General features: G+C 46.1%; 1 protein-coding gene across 4 annotated transcripts in view; it reads left to right on the top strand.

Moving 5' to 3' along the window:
* Window positions 1-21,292, top strand: part of MED27 (mediator complex subunit 27) — a 192,159-nt gene that overhangs the window by 55,501 nt on the left and 115,366 nt on the right. For 3 of the 4 annotated variants that reach the window (XM_004757071.3, XM_045082635.1, XM_013058611.2), the window contains exon 3: window positions 8,422-8,552. In XM_004757071.3, the coding sequence (XP_004757128.1) occupies window positions 8,422-8,552 (131 nt within the window). Of the gene's footprint in view, window positions 1-8,421; window positions 8,553-21,292 lie in introns of those variants that run through there. The other variant, XM_013058612.2, reaches the window with a different exon arrangement.

Genomic DNA, 21,292 nt, shown 5'->3' with positions numbered 1-21,292 from the left:
GCCGCTTCTGTCTTAGTCGTAACAGGGTCAAGCACACATTCTGTGTTTGCTGAGTAGATGGTGGGTAAAGGGGTAATTGTTCTGGGCTGGTTCAAGCTTCGCTGGGAGACAGGACGCGATGACCCATCCGCCACGGACTTTGTCCTCTCGCGGGAGGCCAGGTGAACGAGACGGCACCACGTGGCCCTCCCTCTTCAGAGGGCGTGTTCCCACTCACTGTCTCCGTGCTCGAAGAACTGTGAGCATTCTCTCGTTGACACGTTGTCTCATTTGCCTGGATCCTGTTTCCAGTTCCTGCCGCATCGTAAGCGGTCCGGTGAGCCTCCAGCGCGCTCCCTTTATGACCCTGTGCGCTGCTGTGTAGGAGCACGCCGGGCGGCAAGGTTGAGGGCCTGGTGTGAAGTGCGAGGGGAGGAGCAGAGACAGGGAGGCACGGATTCCAGGGTGCCCTCACCCTCGCTCCCTCGTGGCTTTCTTCTGTGTTCTTACTCTCTTCCTTTACCGGGAGCCCCTGGCTGGTGCTTTCCTCCATTTTTAGCCACTTTCACAGCCTGCTTCGTTAGGGACTCCGCTCAGATGGGTGAGTGACATCTCTTGCCGCTGGCTGGCATCTCCGAAGTGCGATAGCGCGCACACAGCTGTAGGGTAAACGGCAGTTGCGGGCAGAGGCCTGTTAATAAAGGTGCGAGACCTGGACGCACCAGCAGCACCAATCTAAACGACCCTAAGCGTTACAGAGATTTCAGAAAGTAAAAGGCTGCTACACATCCTCTCTGTTCGCTTCTCTGACATTTTGTGAGGTTGGGACAGTTGAGGGTTCATGCACAGGAGGAAAGAAACCCAAATGGCCTTTGGCATGTAAATGACGCTGCAGTCGGCAGCAGTGCAGCCCTGACGGGTCCTGCTGTCCTAGTAATTGAAAGGCCTGAAACCCTGCTTCCCAGTAGAGGACAAATAGGCAGATAAATTGGAGGCTTCCTTCTTATGGTTTATTGATGCTGTTTTGACCAAGTAAAAAGATCATTTACCCATAAAGGCTCAAATCTAAGGTTGTTTTTCTTTTCTTTTCTTTCTTTTTTTTTAAAAATATTGGCTATTTGAAAGAAGCGTTAGGAGTTAAAAGGAGGAAAGAAGCTAATACCATTATCTAATATTTGGATAAAACCCCAAGCAAAACAATTAGATTTATGGTATTTTTCTGTAGCTGTTTTCCTTGGCACAGATAATAACAGTCAGGCTTGCTTGTTTCTCTGCTCAGAGTTATGTTCAAAAGAAGAATCAGCGCTTTGTCGTAATACGTGTTTTTTTCTCATTAGCTGGAAACAAAATATATTTCAATAATGAGGGACAAAGGTCTTGCAACTCAAAGTGGGGATGAAGCGTTCCTGGTTTTGCACAAACCCTGGTTCTAGGTTAACGGTCTAGGGGAAACGGGGATTGCCTGAGGGTCCCAGTGGCCCGCACCCCCACCCACCCTGCCGCACCCGCGTGTCCCCGCTGTAGAGGCTGTGACTCGATCCCCGTGTCACATTGTCTTGAGATCAGGGGTGTGAGCTTTGGTGTGTTCCATTGCATCTGAGACGGATTTTCAGCACACTCTCGTGCCGGCCGGTGCCGGCTGTTAGGGTCGGGGATCTGCAGGGGACGTGATGCTCTGTGGCTGATGTCCGTGCTTATTGCTCTCATGATGTGTTACACATGTTCTCAAAGAGAATCCCTGAGTAGAAACAGATTATACGTGTGCACTCTCCCATCCAGTAAGAGAATTTATACAAACCTGTTAGGCAGTAGCACCATTGCCCCATCAGAGAACAGTAAGTAGCAGAGATGCCAGGAAGGTTAAATGTGTTATTGCTGAGTCTAGAATTTAGATTTTTGGACAGTATTGAGGTTTCTACAATTTCTTGATTTCTTTTCTCCATGGTTTTTAACCATGAATGATACTAAAGCCCTAAGATGATAGAATTTAGAACTTTCCCATACTCCCTGCTTGAGACATGAGCGGAGTCAGTAGAAGGGAAGAACCTGTGACATCATGGTCCCTAAGAGGGGTCCCAGTGAAGGGAGCAAACAAGTGAGCCGATGTCAGGGATGCCAGCTAATACCGTTCTCCCAGAACACGCTCTCAGTTCCCTGTCTGGGAAGAGGCACCGCGCTCTCCTGCCGGAAGAGGTAGCACATGTCAGGTCCTCCAGGTGGAAAGATGTGGCACACTTAGCCCCCGCCGCCCCACGCCCTCCCTCCCAGAGAAAGGCCAGGGAAGTGAATCCTAACGGCTTCCCTCCCCCTTCGGGTGTCTGTCACCTTGGGCCAATGACTTCTCTAAGGCCTGAGTTTCCTCTCCTATAAAATGGGGATGGGAGGTGGGTGGAGGTTGGTGCCCCTAAGCGCCTCCTCTGACATTAGAGTACTATGATTTGAGGTCATAAAGATGCCTTTGCCTGAACTCAAGCCCCTACAGAGGTTTAGACATACTCACTATTTTGGGCAGTTAGAATAAGAGGAAAGAGGGGTTCTTTGTGGTTCTGCGCTGTCAGTAAGCCCCTGCAAAGCAGTGTGTTGCTTCTGTAAGTGCCCAGCCTTAAGAGGACTGTCTGTTGGGGCCATTGTGTTCTCTATATTGGCTACAGTGATAGGCCAGGCCAGGCCGTAGCGTTTCACTGATCTGCCAGTCCACGTACCAGTTGACAAATTCATTAGCTTCTCCTGTATGCAGTGCAATAGCCTGATGCTGTTGTGAATGCAGAGTAATCAATAACAAGGTCTGCACCCTCCAGAAATGTCTCCCCAGGTGGCTAGCTTAGCTTCATTCCTGGACCAAGAAATAACACAAGGCTGCCTTTCCTGGCTGCCAAGTCCCGGTGACGGGCAAAAGCTCTGTGCTCAGAGAAGGGAGACTGGCCTGGAGGGACTGGGGGAGGAGGTGGTGGGGCACTGTGGCCTCTTGAGCTCTTCGTCCCTCCCATGGGCCCCTCGGCTAAGCCAGCCAGAGTTTGTTTAACTTAGTTCTGTCTCACTCCTCACCCAAAGGGTTTAGTTACTGGAGGTACCAGTAAATCTTGCCAGTATTCTTAAAAACTTGCATAAAATTATACATAAATTGATTTTTAAAAATAAAGTGAACTCTGTCTTAAGGTTAGGAGAGTTGTATTTTTGTTTCGTGTTTGTTTGTTTGTTTTCACAACCTCCCTCCCCCAAAAGAAGCATTTGGTGAATCTTGGAAAAGGAGATCATGATTTTCACAGCGGGAAGAATCAACCCTTGCCTGACCTGGCTTAGGAATTTTGAGAATTTTGAATGTCAGGTTTTCTTAAAGCAGGATTCAGGCCATATGGCACAGATAGGATAATCTTGGGAATGGATAGATGCTGTGTACCGCGAACCCCAGGGAGGTTTTAGCAAACATTTCAGCTTTTATGTGCTAGACCAAATTGAATGCCACTGGCTTAATTAGTATATTGAATGTGATGGGTGTGGTGACTCTCCTCTTTGCCCCTCAAACGTCTGTCCGTTACCGGACATTATCCTCTGCTTTGGAGCAGAGAGGAACATTCAGTACAGGGTGGAAGACAGCAGGGCGGGAGCCGACCAGAGGACATTTTGCTCATCCGACTCTCTGAACCCAAGATAGAGGAAAGAAACTTTGCATTTGAATCGTGTTTTTTATAATATTTCAATACTATAATAATTCAATACTTCAATAATATTTCCTTCCAGTATGTGTTGTTATTTGTAATTTGAACCATTAAAGCTAAGTGAATTTAGGCCTCAGAAATTGGGACTTCTTTCAAAGCAGATTCTGTAAAGAATGAGCCTGTTGGGTGCAAAGCGTTGTTGAGCTTATTGTGTGAAATTATGGGGACATCTTTTCATCATTTTATTGTGAAGCCAGATACCCAGGTAACTCCTTTAGAAACCGGAGGAGTGAAGCTTCGGAGCTCGAGGAGAAGATGCAGCACGTGTTCTGTCGAGAGGGAAGTGAGGTGTTTGTAAGCTCACACAGCCCTTGTTACTGGCTGAGGCCAGTCGCACACCTTCAAAGAGGATGCTGGTTACAGGACTTGTCGGTCTGCCCTGGAGCCTTTATGGTGACCTTATCTTCTAAACCTTGGCACTTTTGCTGGTTTAATATTACCAGAACAATATACTTTATTAATATTATTATTATTTTTACGATTTTATTTATTTAGGGGCGCCTGGGTGGCTCAGTGAGTTAAACCTCTCCCTTTGGCTCAGGTCATGATCTCAGGGTCCTGGGATCGAGCCCTGCATCAGGCTCTCTGCTCAGCGGGGAGCCTGCTTCCCCCTTCTCTCTGCCTGCCTGCCTCTCTGCCTACTTGTGATTTCTCTTTCTGTCAAATAAGTAAATAAAATCTAAAAAAAAAAAAAAGATTTTATTTGAGAGAGAGAAAGAGCGAGCATGAGCGGGGGGCGGGGTAAGGGGGAGAGGGAGAGAAAGAAGCAGACTTTGGCAGCAGATGATTAACTGTCTGAGCCACCCAGGTGCCCAAACAGTGTTACTTTAAAGAAAATAGCCAACAAATCAAAGTTTTCCAAATTCTGAGAGGTGTTTTGCAGCTCATTATGAGTTGTTGAGATGTTCCAGGTATAGAGGTAATTAGTAGATGTAATTGATTAGAAAGGGCTATAGGGGGACACCTGGGTGGCTCAGTGGGCTAAGCCTCTGCCTTCAGCTCAGGTCATGATCCCAGGGTCCTGGGATGGAGCCCCACATTGGGCTCTCTGCTCTGCAGGGAGCCTGCTTCCTCCTCTCTCTCTCTCTCTCTCTGCCTGCCTCTCTGCCTGCTTGTGATCTCTGTCTGTCAAGTAAATAGATAAAATCTTTAAAAAAAAAAAAAAAAAAGGCAAGAAAGGGCTACAGGTTGAGAACTGACCGAAAAGTCCTAGGTCAATCATAGAAAATGGGAAGTTGACCATAATAGCAAAATTGCAGCTGAGAGCAATGCTCTCTAAATCCAAAGAACACTGAAATCACTATTAGCAGGGAATGGCAGTTTACCAGTAAATAATACTCTCCACACCAACATTCCCATTCCCCAACCCTGTGAGGTGGAAGTTGAAAGAATAGATTGTTTTCCTTCTCACTCTCTTTCATTTTATCCTTGCCTAGTCAGTGGAGAAATGATCTTGGATAGAAAAATCGCATTAGAACTTTGATAAGTTGCTTTTTGAAATAGACTTGTTTCCATGCCACAGACATTTGGAACAAAGTATGTTTATTGAAATATATTTTTATAGAAAATATTACAGAACCTGTAATTGAAAACTTATGGCAGCATTTTGGGGAGTGATATGTTCTTAATGTTAATTTGTGGATTTGCTCTGAACTCCCTTCTGCTGTTTTAGAACCATCGGCTGAGTGAACGTTTTCCAAGTCTTTTCAGATCAAAACTGTGTTTCATGGAATGGAGTATTTGGTGCTTAAATAATGTATAAATCCAGTTGGACAGGATCTGCCTGTCAGTTTTATTAACTTTGACCTTTTCTCCCATTATAAAGATGGTTCGGTAAATATTTAATGGGCCCCTTATAGATCTTGACAGTCGGAGCTGTGTTCCTGGAAACTGGGATACGGATACGTATGCATGATGTCGCTTAATCATGGTGAGTCAGCGTCGAAGGGCAGGTTTTATTTTTCTGGAAAGAGGAGCCCGTCCCTCTCCGTGTGCTCTTAGAGGTGCAGTGTCTGTTGAAGGTGCCCAAGATGACAGACATTTTAAAGGCACCCTTTAAAAGACAGCAGCTAGCATGCATTTCTGCTCTTTTGGGTTTTTTTGTTTGAGCAAATGATCAAAATGATGCCAGGTGGGCAAAATCACCCTGCCACTGTGCGCAGTTAGCAGGACTCTTCCACTCAAAGAGTCAGCAGGGTCGGAATGGCTGAGCTTGCATGGATCCTAATAAGATACAAAGAAGAAGGAGAGCCAAAAGGAGAGACGATTCCTTGAGCCAGGAGGGGACCCCTGCCAAGCTGTCTTTCCCTTTAATTCCATAAAGGCCCATGCATATTGCACTCATTGCAAATTCTGGTGGGGAAGATCGAAACCCAAGTAGCTGACATTTTGAAACATTGTCTTTCAAACTTGTCCTGTCCCTTGCTTCCATTGATTTCCCATTTAAGAAATCTGTAGGAGAAAAACAAATTTGAGCAAAATTCATTGGTCTAAGATGAGTTGTTAGAGCTGAATTATGCCCCCCCTCCACCCTGAGACGAGTTCCATTTTTATTATGAATGTGATACATCTTTGTCTTGTGTTGTGCAGCCGTAAGGCTCCCCCAGCAGATCGACCAAGTAAATCAAGAGCCTGTTAAAAAGCAATATGGATGCTCCAAACAGACATTTCAGTCTTACTGGGTTACTGGATATCTTCGTTTTTATGACCACTTTCAAGAAGCAGATCATTTCATTTCGTTCTGTTTTCTTGCTCTCTCTGTTTGTTTGCAGCCCACCGGCTTTAGGTCAGCCATCTGTTTCTCAGAACATCATTACCCTTTGCATGCAGGGCCCGGCCCCTTTGATATGGTGGTCACCAGTTTCATTACCATGAACTGTAATGTAGCTGACTCTGCAAAGGAAATCTATGCCTTGAAAGAGCATTTTGAAAAGAAATTGATTCAGAGCTAAAGAGTGAATTACTATTTGTATGTTTAGTTAATTCTAAATAAATGTTTGAAGGACCTTGCTTAATTTGAGAAGGGAAGAAGAAACATATTGGATGTTATAAATGGTCTCAATCCAGACTCTTAGCTTGGCATTTTCACATTTGAATGTTTTATTTACATCTGTTCACAATTGGGATACCTTTCAAGGATGATTTTATTATCGAGAGATCGATGACAACTCTTAAGATCTAAAATACCAAAGTATGGGATTAAAAAAGGAAGATAGCAGTCACTGTCACATGTCAGATTGGATGTAAGCGCCTCACTTGGCAAAGAGTGAGACTGATGAGTTGTATTTTAAAACAAAGGATCCTGATGGCAGGAGATGGGGGTGGGGAGGGGAGGGAGACTGACTGCATTGGGACCTCGGGGAACTTTCTTTAGGGATGGACATTGTCTCATTGTCTGTACCTTGATTGGGGTGACAGTTTCACAGGTATAGACATTATCCTAACTCATCAAACTGTACACTTACAATGTATGCATTTTATTTTATGTAAATTTTAACTCAATAAGGTGGATTTTTTTTTTTTTTTTGGAAGTCCTGTTGGGTTTAGAATTAGGCAGTGTCACTTCTCTTTTCCAAAAGTGAAATGGAGGTCTAGAGAGGTAAAATGATGTGTCCTGAGTAACTTCAGAGCTCAGTGGTTTGTCCAGAACAAAGCAAAGGATGTGGGCCTGGAGCTTACTGAAAGTATTTTGCATCTTTACCGGCACTGTTGTTCCACTTACCTGTACACAGAGTGAGAGGAACTCCTCCATCCTGTATCCATTTGTATGCTTTTTGTTGTAAGATACACTCAGGAGCTTATCCTTACCACTGATACTTGTATCTTCAGCATTGAAGACAGCAGACAGCGAATGTTGGGGCTCACCATGGGTGTGTTTCAGGTTGTGCTCCCAGTTAATGCAGAAGACTCCCAGTTATGTGGTTTTTATTATAAGCAAGAGTTCCCAGAACTAATTTGTCTTTAAGAAGTCCCTGTGGATCTTCTTAGAAAAAATGGCATGGGCTTTGAAAAACCATTTATATAAAGCATATATAAAATAGTAGTGAAAAATAAAGAAGAAAAATTATTCAAGCTCTGCTACTTAGGAATGTGCTGTTAATGTTTCTTTCTTTCTTTCTTTCTTTTTTAAAGATTTTATTCTATTTATTAGAGAGAAAGACAGTGCAAGTCGGGGGAGGGGCAGAGAGAGGGAGAGAGAGAATCCCAAGCAGACTTCTCACTGAGTGTGGAGCTGACGTGGGGGCACGGGGGCTTGATCTCACGACCCTGAGATCACGACCTGAGCTGGAACCAAGAATTGGATACTTAACCCACTGGGCCACCCAGGCGCCCCTGTTACGTTTAACATTTGAGAGACTGTCTTTTTTTAAGCATTTCTCTGTTTAGAGTGTACCTGTTTTTGTTTTTTATTCCACAAAATAATGTCATAAATTTCTTTCCATATCTTAACCGAGCTCCCGGTTACTGCTGGGTGTTCAGGAGTTCCCCGGTTCCTCACCATCAGGTAATGCTGTGACGAGCAGCCCTGTCCACTCTTCTCTTCCTGTTTGTCTCAGGAGCTCCTTACAGAGACATTCCTCGAAGCAAAATGTTAGCCGCTGCATTCGCCGTGATTTAAAACATTCTAAGGGGGTAAGACACATCAAGCAGTGATAGTTTCCTACCCCTTGGCCTGCGTTTACCCAACGGTGTTTTTCTTCCCCTTTTGTTCTGTGTGCCCGTGCAGTTGCAGTACCACGCAGGCCTGGCGTCTGGCCTCTTGAATCAGCAGTCCTTGAAGCGCTCGGCTAACCAGATGGGAGTGTCCGCCAAGCGGAGGCCGAAGGCTCAGCCTACTACTCTTGTCTTACCGCCTCAGTGAGTAATGGGTTTGCAACAGTTCTTTCGTCCCGGGTGAACTCTTCTTGGTGCTTGTTTGTGGGGAGTGGAAAGTTGTTTCTTGTGAAATTGCTCTTCCTTTTGCCAGGGTACCTGCTAAGATTAGAAACCCAGCACGCAGGTAAAATCGTTTGCATAGATCCTACGTGAAGCAGTGATTGTGTGATTCCTAATTAACATATTTTGTGTGACTTTCCCACCTAGGATTTCAAGATACCTCATAGTCTTTTCTTCATTTCCTTGTCACACTCCCAGAGCTGGCAGAGCCCCAGTGCGGTTGTCCTTATCTAACCGATGACACAGCTCAGGGGCACGTTTTGAGAAGCTGCAGGCCACTCAGAGAATCTGGGGGAGCTGGGATTCGAGTCATGCTAGGCTCACTCGTTCTCTTAAATGTGCAAAATATGAGCCCTTCTTTATCCTAGTAGAGATAGGAGACACTGTAAGGTTCAGAAACGTCCAACTCAGTGATGGTTTTCACATGTGGGTACCTCCGTGGAGCTCGACCCCGATGAGGCCATGTGGCCATGGCTTCCAGAATCCCGTGAGGGGCCCCCCATGTTCCCGGTCTGTGCACGTGCCACCTCCCTACCCGGGTTTAGCACTGTTCCACCTTGTTCGAACGGTTGATTTTTAACCTGTTCTTGAACTTCATGTCACTGGAGCTGCAGAGTACATAATTTTCAGTTTCCAGCTCTTTTTCGCTCAGCATAATGTCTGCTAGACTCATCTAGATTGTCTGTTCTTTTTCGTTGCTGGGTAGTGTTCTCGTGACTATGTGACTCATAGTCACGAGACTTATCCGTGACCTGTGGGGCTACTTCATGCTCGAAGCCCTAGCACGTGAAGGCCAGGGCTCACTTTGTGAGACTCGGCAGTGTGAACACACCAGTCTTTGCTGATAGCTTCTCTGTGAGCGCACACACTCCCCGGAGCGAGGCAGCACTGCCAGCGGCTGGCCTGGGCCTTTAGACACATTCCCTGTCCTGTCCTGCCCTCCCACTGTACCCCCTTTCGGTTACATCCTCAGTCACAAACTACAGTCGACACCTCAAATAATGCAGGGGTCACAGGCACAGTCAAAGATCTTGTATAACTTTTGGTTCCCCCCAGACTTAACTACTAATAGCCTAAGAGTGACTGGAAGCCTACAAATAACATCAACAGTCGATTAACATGTATTGTGTATATTAAATGTGTTATGTTCTTACAATAACATAAGCTGGAAAGAAGAAAATGTTATTAGGAAAATTATAAGGAAGAGAAAATACATTTAGAGTACTGTAGCGACAAAAATATCACAGATACGTGGATTCTTGCACTTCCAACCCGTGTCATTCAGGGATCAGCTGTACATTTTAAAATTTCCATCCAGAGGAGCGTTTTCAGTGAGACTCCGTTGTTTGCCTTTATACAAGATCTCACTTATTTTCCATTTGATGAGCAAATATTGTACCTCCTATCTGTAGGCACTGTCCTAGACTGTGAGTTATAGTCATGAACAACACAACACAGATACGGCCCCGTCTTCCTGAAGCTTTTGTTTGCAGGGGGAAAGAGACCAAAAAAAAAAAAAAAAAAGGCACCCCTCAACAAATTAATAAATTAATATAATAATTTCTAGTTAACGATAAATTAACAAATTAATATAATAATTTCTGGTTATGATTGGTGCTTAGAAAGGAACACATAGTGTAGTAAAGGTTGAGGTTGAGGAAAGTGCTTAGATTGGGTGGTCAAAGAAGGCCTCTCCAAGGAGATGACTTGAGGTGGAGAGAGGCCAGCAGAGAGCTGAGAAGTCACAGAGGATGCTTCGGGATCTTTTCCCTCATCCCTGGACACTCGCACCACCATTTCTATGATTTTCAGGTTTTCTTCATAATTAACATTTGCTTCCAGGAGAAGATGAACATAACCAACCGGCTTCCAAAAGGTGATTTTCTGCTACTGCATGGCCAGGTGCGCATTTTTCAGACACTTTGAGTGATGCAGAGTGAGAGTTTTCACTGGTAGGCGCTTCTGAAGGAACATGATCTGTGGTTCCTCATATGTTGACTTGGTGATTCTGCGAACCTTCAACTTTCAGCTCTCTAAAGTCTAATGGGCGTTGTAACTTGTCATTTTCCCTGCATGGATAGTCTACGGAGGCAAGATGTTTGGCGAGAAGCGAAAGACTTTCTAATGGTCCCATAAGACTGGAGCCAGAAAGTGTTTGTTGCTAACTCTCTCTTGACAAAAGTCAGCTCGTGGTCCATCTGTTCGCCATTTGTTCATTTGCATTGGCTTGAAACCTGTTTACAGGTGACATGCTATTATGAGGACACTTAGAAACTATTTTAAGCACCAAGGCAATCAACAGACTCTGTTCTCATGCCAAAAAAAAAAAAAAAAAAAGGAGGTGTTCACAACTGTCATTATAAATTTATAACAAATCACTCAAAATACTTAGTGTCAAAGAGAAAAGTTGTTGCCGTGTACTAAGAATACAACATCGGAATGATTTCCTATACTCAGTAGCTTGTTTCCTGTGAAAATTGACTGCTGCTTTTTCACATCATTGAGCTTTTGGGGTTCACGGTCCCTTCAGAGACCTGTCCAGTAGGCAGGGTATATAGCTAAAGGACATTCAGTGCACTTTTCTTGAGCACCTACTACATGCTTCTTATTATGTTAGAGTCAGAAATAGAAATACCAATAAGACATAGTGCTGGACTAATTGAATTGTAAAAAATTTTTAAATTAAAACATAGGCCACTAGTAATAAGTACATATTGTAGGCCTTGAACCAACCAAAGGTGACACTAAAGGAAAACATAATAACACCATCACACAGAGAAAGCTACTGCTAAGGTTTTGATGGATATAATTCTCAACTTTTCTTATGTAAATATAATGTTTAAAAATAAGAAACATCCTCCAAAAAGGATTGTATTGTAATGTTCTGTATCACATCTCAACATTTCTTGAATATAGTTGTTAGACTTGAAGGTAGTGTAATTTTATCTGCAGAACATTTAGATTTGCATATTAATCAGTCATGTTCTGGATGTATTCTGTAGAACACTGCTAATTACAAAATTTTTATTACAAGCACGGCATGACCATAAACTAACTCTGTCATTAAGGAAATCCCTTATAAAACAACACCCAAACTCTGTGTATCAGTCACCTACTGCCACATAACAGATCACCCCCAAGCATGGTCGTTTGACAACAGTAAACACCTGTCACATATTTTGTGGCTCAGGAATCTGAGAGTGGCTCGGCTGCGTGGTTCTGGCTCAGTCTCTCAGAAGATTGCAGTCAGATCTCAGCCAGAAATGCAGTCATTTGAAGGTTGGACTGAGGTTTGAGGGTCTTGCCCAGGGTGGCTTGCTCACACGGCAGGCAAGTTGGTGCTGGCTGTGGACAAGAGGGCTCCGTCCCTCTCCATAGGAGACTTGAGTACCCCCATGACTTGCAGGTGACTTCTCCCAGGGCAGGGAGCCCAGCAGAGCCGATCCTTTCTCGGACCTAGTCTCCAAAGACACAGCATCAGTTCCACCCCATTCTGTTGGTTAGAAATGAGTCACTAAGTCTGATGTTTAAGGGGAGGGGATGAGGCTCTCCCTTTTGAAGGAAGATTGTCAAAGAGTTTGTGGTCGTCGTTTAAAACCACGGCAGTTGCCAGGGAGGAGAGTCATTGCACCGAGGGAAGAATGGCGGAGCCTGTACGCCCCATTCACTTATGTATTCAGCAAATGTGTACTCAGGGCCTACAAGTGTTTGGTCCTGTGCACTGTGCTGGGAATTTGGAGATGAATACGACACAGTTTTGGCTCTCACAAAGCTCTGAGCAGAAGCAGAGGAACAAACAAGTAGCAGGGGATCCTCGTAATGTGTGCCAAGCCCTAATGACATCCCAAAGTGCTCACGAAGGCACGGGCAGGGCGCTGAGAGAGCCACATGTAGGGAGGCCTAGCCAAATGTTGGTGAATTTCTCCACTGCCGGGTGAAGGATGGAAGCTTGACTTCATCAGGAGAGCTCGATGCTTCTCGCATAGGCTCCCAGGATTCTAAGGAAAGGTTTCATTTCTCCTTGGAGGAAGCCACTGGAGGACCAGCACTGGACTCCATACTCACCCTCCTCTGGAACTCTGGTGATGCGGTGACAGATGGGTTTCTGCACTGCCTTGTGTCATCATTTGGATGGCAGGAAGGCTACCACAACAAAATCACGGGCTCTGTGCTGAGACCACAGGCACGGTGTGGGGGCAGGAGAGGTGTACAGTGTGTTTGTTTTTTAAATGCAGTCGGCTTGAACAGTAGTAGTCTTTGAAGACGCTGATTCTGCCAGAGTTCCCATAGGATTAGTGATTCATGGGATTAATGATTCATATCTTTCTCCTCCTCCAAGGAAGCTTCTAAGAAGGCAAAGATGCTGTTCATGATGAAAGATCTTTTACCATATGTCAGCATTTGGAGGGCACTGATGAAGCCACCTCACTTCTCTGATTCCCCCCGAGTGTTGAATCCATTGTGGAAAAGGCCCTGTCATTTTCAGAAAGGAGCTGTGTCCCCTGTTGCTGGTAAACATCAGGCTTTTGACCCTTGTAGGAATGAGATCAGCTGACGGTTGCGGTATCTGTGTGTTTAATACATGTCAGATGCGGCCATGTTTGCTTGTGCTCCCTTAGATAGCTGTCTCAACTTCGCGACCCATTGTTCGGCGCGCTTTCGTGTTAACATGGATACGGTTTTGGTCAAGATTGTCGAGCCAAGTGGCCTGGGACCCCTGGCGGCGACCTGATGAAGTGCCGACTGTCGGTGGGAGTGGGACGAGCGAATACTTACGTATTTGTATTTCCACACATAAATCTCACTTAGATTTGAGGGCAAAAATTGTTCTACAGAAGGGTTATCTTTCAAAGTATTACTGTCCCCTGGAAGTTGTGGGGACGGGTGGTTTCTTTTGTGTCATGTTATCCTTCCTGAAAAGGTGCTGCCAGCTCCATTAAGAGCACTTTTCCTGCCATAGGCTACCTGTCTTCTAGTCACTCGGGAGGCGCTGTCCATGCTCCCAGCCAGGGACAGCCCGTCCTCTTCCCCACTAGGTCCACGCTCTCGGCTCTGCCAAGCCACTCGACCGCGGGTGTCCTCTCACTCCCACGCCATCAGGATTCCCCTTTCTCCTAGCTCGTTTCTAGTAGTACGCAAACGCGCTTACCCACACCCTCTCGTGGGAGCACTCCGCTCGTCACCCCACTTCTTCCAGCTCCCAGCTCCTCTCTCTCCTGACAGCAGGGCTTCTAGAAGGAGTGGACTATACTTCTTTCCAGTTTATCCGTCAGGCCACCACTGTCCTAATTTCTATCCCGATACCCCAGTCTTGCCTCTGCTGGAACTCCGCATAAGTAGAGACCTTCAGAGCATACTTTCTTTCCGATTTCTTTTGCTCAGCATGGTGTTTTGGAGATTCATTTCTGTTGTGTGTGTCCGTGGTTCATAGCATTTCATCGCTTGAGTGCCATTCCTTGGTGTTCTCTGGAGTCTTCCATTACCATTTCCTTAACATTTTGTGTCTGCTTCAGTAGTACCTACCACCTCTCAGAGGGCGAGGAGTCTTCATGCTCCTGTTCTTGGATGACCTGCCTCAGGTTTGAGTAACAAAAACACCACCACAGAAACAGCATGTGGGACAAGTGTTGCTGGGGAGAAATGCCACCAGTTCGGGAGGTAGCCTGGATAATGACACGGCGCGTACACCTCGGGGTTCCAGTGTTTGAACAACAGATTGCCTTCGGTAGGGCCTCTAATTTGGCTGTGGGAGTTTAACTGACAGAGGCTCATTTTCTGCCACTGCCTTACACACTAATTCCCAGGAAGATCATCGACTTGAAATTACACACGGTGCTTATACAGATGATTGGATTCTTTCCAAGATGTGTGGTAAATGCCGCTTCTGTTCTTGAAAGGCAGAGGCTCGTGTTGTCTTTTGCTTAATGTGAAACCAACAGGAATCACGGAGAGCAAAGCAGTGGCATAAATCTGTCCTTGGCGATAGCGGTGAATGAGAGTGGGAGCTTCTCGTGGTCGTTGATGTTGAAACTGAGCAAGGTGAGTGTTGGCCAGGACAGACTGCTGCAAGCCCAGACCCCCTGTAGCTTCCTGGCCATCACATCATTACCCTTCCTCTTGCTGATTTTTAAGAATTTTTTTTTTTTTTTTTGGAGGGGGGAACGTGATTTTGTCCCTCGGCCGCACAGATATGAAACTCGAGGCTTCCGTAGTCGCTGTGCCATTACAGCAACCCTGACACAGATGCTTGAGGTGGACGCATGTCCTTGCAGGGACCTAATTTTCTTCCTGACGACTTGAGCTTTGTTTTGCCTCATGAGGCTCTTGAAACTTGGTCGAGGGCAGAAGTTGGTTCTGTGCTGATAAGTTTATATTAAATTCTTCAACGTAGATGATGATGGGAGCCCCGAATAAGAATATTTGGCGTCTCTTCTTGTTGGAGTTTAGTTTGCCTCTGAGCAGACCAGCAGTGAGTAAACCAGGAACGAGGAGCACCCTGGTTTGTTGCCACGAGCCTTAGAGACACAGAGCGTTGTATCCTGAATCCCTTTCTGCGGGGAGCCTCAGTCCACAGGCTGCCTCTTCCCGAGCGTGGGCTGCTGAGCAGAGCAAGCCTGCTGCCTGTACGGCGTGTCCCCGAAAGGAAGTAGAGAACTCTGTGTCTGTGAGTTTCGGAAAAGTCATCAAAACTTAAGTAGGAACTCACTAAATCCTTCTTTCCCCTACCGGCAAGTATTAAGTAACAATATTCATTAAATACCACTGAGAGGCTGTGTAATAAAGAAATAATCCTAGGCCTTGGTGGCTGTAACTCTCCAGAAGAGTTGAAATTGAGAATATAATTAAAGATTAAAACATTGTTTGCATTCTAGAACATGGAGAAATCTTTGTCTCCGTTGCGGGACCATATTAATAAGGAAGAGATCAGTTTCCAATAACCGCGCGGCAGAAGCTCCCTTATTCACGTCGCCGTGCTTCAGCGGGCTGGCTCAGGGCTGCTCTTGCTTTTCCCTGCAAGACTGGCACTGCCGCTGGAACGGTGGGAGGTACCGGCCCCACCGCGGAAGCACGGAGCCTCGTCTCGTCGGGGTCCCGAGTTTGCATCGGAGTGTGCACACGGCGACGATCTTCAACCCTCGTCGTCTTCCTCTGTTTCATCAACAAAACTGTTTCCAGCCTCTGAGTTTCAGGCAGTTTTCCATACGAAGGTTAAAAGGGTGGTAGAAGCGAGCGTGCCTGGCTCTTGTAAGGTTTTATGGTTGTGACTCGGAAAGGCCCGCTTGACAGTGACGGGAAGAAACCCTCTGTGGTCAGAGCTCCGAGCAGCAGGGGCTGGGAAGAGCCTGGGCCTTGCCCGATTGTGTCGTACAAGTCTAACCGCCCCAGCACCATTTCATCCGTTCCCTCCGCTTTTTTGTTGCTGCTCACATTGGTTTTCCATTTGCCTCGAAATAGAATCCAAAGGCATTTTGAGGCCAGCGGTGCAGAGCGGTCCCCCTGTGTGTCCAGTCCGCCCGGTTGCTCGCCCTCCTCATTCCCAGCGTCTCGTCGGGGGGCTCAGAGGAGACGCACTCAGTGGTGGTTCCTGCCATGTCCTTTCTCGTGTGACTTTGCGCTCGTGTTATTGGCAGGTAGAGAAGGCAAGTGTGTCGCTCAGTCTGTTACTGACTGGGGAAGGCAAAAGGTGGTCCAGGGACTGGGCAGGAAGAAACCTTCAGCTCATAACCCCTGTGACGCTTGGCTTTGTGGCTCTCCTGTGGCACTTGCCACTCACTGTCTGCCTTGTGTTTCGGCTACACTGGAAACCCCTTGGGAACTGGGGCCCCCTGCCTCTCCTTTCCCGCCTGGCCTTGTCTCGGGCACCGAGGGCTGGACAAGCATGTCCTGTGGGCTGGTTCCCCTCTGAGCTACCGTTTGTCCCCACGCCCACTGGCCGATAAGGCTGAGAACATCTTTCTACAAGCTGTTTACCGCTCGTGGCTCTTAGTAAATTGAAAGTGTAAGTGTTGGGTATTTAAATGGCTGGGAACCAGGTGCCATTTGGACCGACAGAAATATCTCCGGGGGAGGATTTGGAGGTGCCGGTCTGGCCCTGCTGAGTGAGGACAGATAGGATTGGATCTGGAGGCTCGGGTGGCAAGCAGGCCTTGCTGTGTGCTCCCGCGGGGGGCGGCGGGCCCTGGGGGCTCAGGAGCGGGGCCGATGTGTGGAAAGTGGTATATTATATTAGGAAGATTAATCAAGTAGCAGATAAGTCAGGTGGTCCTTTGTAGCTGTTTAAAAGATAATTGGTTCATGTTACTTATCTTTTATCCCTTCTCTTTGGGCAGGAGGAAAATCTCTGGGAGAAATAAACGAGGAATCCCTCATAAATATTAATGTAAAAATCTGTCTATGGAGAATAAATATAGGGACATTTTGTTTTAAATGCTCTATGTCGTTGTGCTTCATTAGCATATATGTTGTAAAAGATCCTTTTCTTCCCTTGAGAGAACCATATTTAGTTCTACTAATAGCCGCGCGCTGAAATCTGTAGCTTGTCAGGACTGTCGCACTTGGGACGGACAGAACTACTTTGCTCCTGCTTCAGCCAGAGGGTTTCCATACTCAGAAGTGCTGGCCCTTGGCAGGAAGCCAGTAGGAAGTCCTGGATCCTGTCTTACTAGCTAGACCCTCCGTCTGGACCTTTGCTTCTTGCTGTCTGGTCCCCTACTGTGTCTGTGTGTATGTACGCGTACGTGCGTGTGCCTCTGTGTGTGTGTGCACGTGCGCGTGTGTGTTTATACTTGTCACTCTGTAAGCATCGACCAAGCACTTTCTGCAGGCTAGGTGTTTGCCCCATCCGGCTGGAACTCTGAAAGTACAGAAGTCCTGCTGTGTAAACAGAGGAGAAACAACGTGAGTTCTGTCTGACGCATGTTAAGTTGGAGGAGCTCACAGGTCTTGAGTGAAGTGATATGATGGCCTGTGTTGAGACACTCCGTCCTCCCCTTTCTCAGAAGTGTGTGTGTGTTGGGGTGGGGGTGAGGGTGGGGAGAATTCGGTAAAACCAGCTCCGAACTGTGGAAACTGGGAGAAGAGAGCATGAGGCCGCTGACGAGCTCATTACAGTTTGATCAGCTGTTGTGTGTACTTGAACATTTTCACAATCAGTGTTTTTAAAATACAGGTCTGGAACTTGGATTGTTGTTGAAGAAATAGTTTTGGTAATCAGCTCCTTAGGGTGCTAGGGGAAGTCTCGAGAGTGGATAGAATCTGCCGGGGTGGAGGAGGGAGACCAGAGGAGGCGGGCAGGAGGAGATGGGGGAGCCCTGCCGCCCCGCCCTCCCTGCCGGTCTTGGTGGCACTTGAGCCCCTTACTGCCTTGTCCTGGTCTTGGCCTCACTCTCAGCTCATCTATGTTTATCTCGGGCATGGTGTGACATAGACAAGGATTTAAGTCTCAGTGTCTTCCACAGATACTGAATCAAAGAGAAATTACATAAAACAGAAAACTATAATAAACAACTTGGCCATTAAGGACCAAGTCAAACGTGGCAGCCTGTAGAATCAGTTTAAAAATTATATTTCATTTATCCACTAATTGCATTTCTCCTTTACAAGGTGATTTTATCCAGGAAGACAGCTGTCTAGTGTGGTTATGACATCACTCTGGCCATTACTGGTGAAGGAAGAGAAGAATGGGTGGTTGTACATACAATGTTCCCCCACCTTGGATTTTAAAAATCCATTTTTGCATAACAAAGATCCAGAGTCTCCGGGTTGTTGATATTTTGCACTCCGTCATTCCCAGCTAACACTGTTGGGAACTGAAACTTTTTTATTTTTATTTTTTTTAAGTCTTTCTGGTCTTTCTTAATGGAAAGTAATTTTGGTGGTCTCTTGCTGTGTATCTCTTTTTCCTTCTCTCTCTGCCATGTAGGCTGTTAGTGGCCCATAGATTTTTGCCCAAAAAGTCCCTATTTAGGGTTACAAGTGACCAAGAAGCAGTGAGTCCGTTTCTCTGTTCACCTGTGATGAAAAGTGTTCTTTATATAGAGCGCTGACGTGTCCAGTGGTCTCAGTAACATGAGAACAAGTGTGAGTGGGAAATGGCTTTGTCTCTTTGCTTGAGGCTCTTAGGGTAGGGTGGATTTTGATCAGGTGACAATAGTTGCTCCGATAGTCCCCATTCAGGCATTTTTAGTAAGAAAATGTAAGAAAACCTCTTTCAGCTGAGACCGTACGTCTGGCTTCCTGAGGCGCTAGGGAGAGCATCTCCCCAAGTTCGTGAAGGGTGTCGCCGTCTCTCTCTTCGGAAGCAGTTTCTCAGTCTAGATTAAGCTCTGAGCTCAGGCCTGCTGGTCCTTGGGATGAGCTGTCAAGGTCAGTCCTCACTCTGGGGACATTCTGCAAGCTGGGCAGTACAGGCCTACCTCGGGGATATTGCAGGGTTGGTTCTTGACCACCAAGATAAGCTGAATATTAGAGTAAAGCGAATCAAATGAAAATTCCGGTTTCCCAGTCCATATAAAAATTATGTTTGCCCTCTACTGCAGTTCTGCTACGTGTGCAATAGCATTATTATCCAAGAACAGTGCACGTACCTTAATTAAAAAATACTTCCTCGCTGAAGATTGCTGGCTGTTATCTGAGCTTTCAGAGAGGCGTCATCACTGATCACAGAGCACTGTAATGGAAATAATGCTAAGGAAAAAGCTTGAAATATTGCAAGAGTTACCAAAATGGGATGCGGAGACATGAAGGGAGTGAATGCTTGTGGGAAAACGGCATCGGTTCACTTGCTCAGTGCAGGGCTGCCACTGACCTTGAATCTGGAGACAGTACAGCAGGGCGCAGGCAGACCCAGTAGGGCTGTGGTGGACGCGACGGGCTCCCAAGCGGAGGGACTAGCCCACCACACGTGGCGATCCCTTCTCCAGAGATGAGGGGCCTTTCAAGCAGTGAGTCCCAGCCCTGGCTGCACATTAGAATCATATGCGGGCGAGGCCCTGTCGTGGCCACATTGAAACGGCTCCTGGGAAGATTCCTGTTTCCTTCTGAGATTCAGAAGTGCTTCTTCTGGAGGGGTGTGAAGAACGCTCCGGGGTTGGGGGGATCTGGGAAACCATCATCAGAAGGTTTTTAGGTCAAGGGGAATGACTGTTGTGGGGAGACTTGGCAGAGCTTATTGCCTGTGGCTTAATGCCATGAAGGGAACCTGCTAGAATGTAGAACTCAGAAGTTGGCTGGTTCTTCATCGGCTCGCAGTTGTGTCCAGTGCTGCCAGTAGCTTTCCCGACCAGTTTTAGCTTGGGACCCTTGGGTCAACACACCTTGCGGTTTGGTTCCTCTAGTTAAATTAGTATCTCTAAGCGTGTTGCATTGCCATTAAAGACACTTTTAAATTTATTTATGTAAATCAGAACTACACAGTTCAGTGCATTGCAAATCTGATATGTAGTCTTTTTGTCTTACATTTTTAACAGCTTTATTGTACCTGTTTAAAGTGTATACAGTTTGACATGCGTATGTACCTACGAAGCCTTTGCCTTACTTACCGGTATCAAGATAATGAACATACTGTTCACCCCGAAAGTGTCCTCATGTCCCTCTATAATTCTTCTCACTCCGCACCCCTATCCCCAGGTAACCACTGGGCTGCTTTTTGTCACTGTATATCAGTTCACATTTTCTATACGTTTATATAAATGGAATCATAACAGTGCATTATTTTCCACTCACTGTAATTATTTTGAGGTTCATCTCTACTGTTGCATGTATCAGATCATTTCTTTTCACTGCCACATTGCATTCCATTGAGTGGATATGACCACACTTTGCTTAGCCATTCATCTGTTGCTGGATATTTGGGTGATTTTCATTTTTTTACTATTGCAAGTAAATATTCATGTACAAATCTCTATATGGACATGTGCTTTCATTTCTCTCAGGTAAACACTTAGGAATACCACATCTGGGCCATGTGGTAGGTATATGTTTAACACGTTAAGAAATGGCCAGATTGTTTTTCCGGGTGACTGTGGTTCTAGTTGCTCCACGTCCTCGCCAACACTTGGTATGGTCAGTCTTCCAATGTTAAGACATTCTAAGAGGTATGTAGTGGTAGCACATCGTGGTTTTAACATGCATTTAACATGACTCATGATGTTGAGCTGCTTTTCTCATGCTTATTTACCATCTATATATCTTCTTCGGTGACGTGCGGAAAAAAAGGTGAGGCCTACTGCATGGGAACGTACTTTTGAGAAAGGTACTTTGATGGCTTTGGAAAGATCTTAATGTAGATCCTGTCATGGGTAAGTTATTACACATTGACTGGTTGGTGAGTGTCTGTCCAGTAGCTCGTGTGCGCTCATCATTTCACCGGGCGCTGTGGGGCATTCAGAGGAAACAGTGGTCACAAACTGGAGCGCCCCCGTGTCTGAACCCTCCAGGGTTTACTGGAACGTTCCGTGGTGCTTCTCTACCCTGTTTATCCTCCTTCTTATACCTGTGTCACAGCTGTGAGTCTAGGGTTGGTTGGTGTTGGGGACAGGTTTTTTCATTTAGTTTGTCCTGATTTTTCTGGTAGGGGACCTGTCTTCCAACCACCAGAGTCCAGCCTCTTGCTGTTCTTTAATTGGTATTTACTTACAGCCTGCTCTGCCTTTTATTAACTT

This window comes from Mustela putorius, unplaced genomic scaffold (genome assembly GCF_011764305.1).
Source record: "Mustela putorius furo isolate JIRA1106 unplaced genomic scaffold, ASM1176430v1.1 tig00000596_pilon_pilon_pilon, whole genome shotgun sequence".
Classification (NCBI taxonomy): Eukaryota; Metazoa; Chordata; class Mammalia; order Carnivora; family Mustelidae; genus Mustela; species Mustela putorius.
This window is presented reverse-complemented; position numbering and strand designations above follow the sequence as displayed.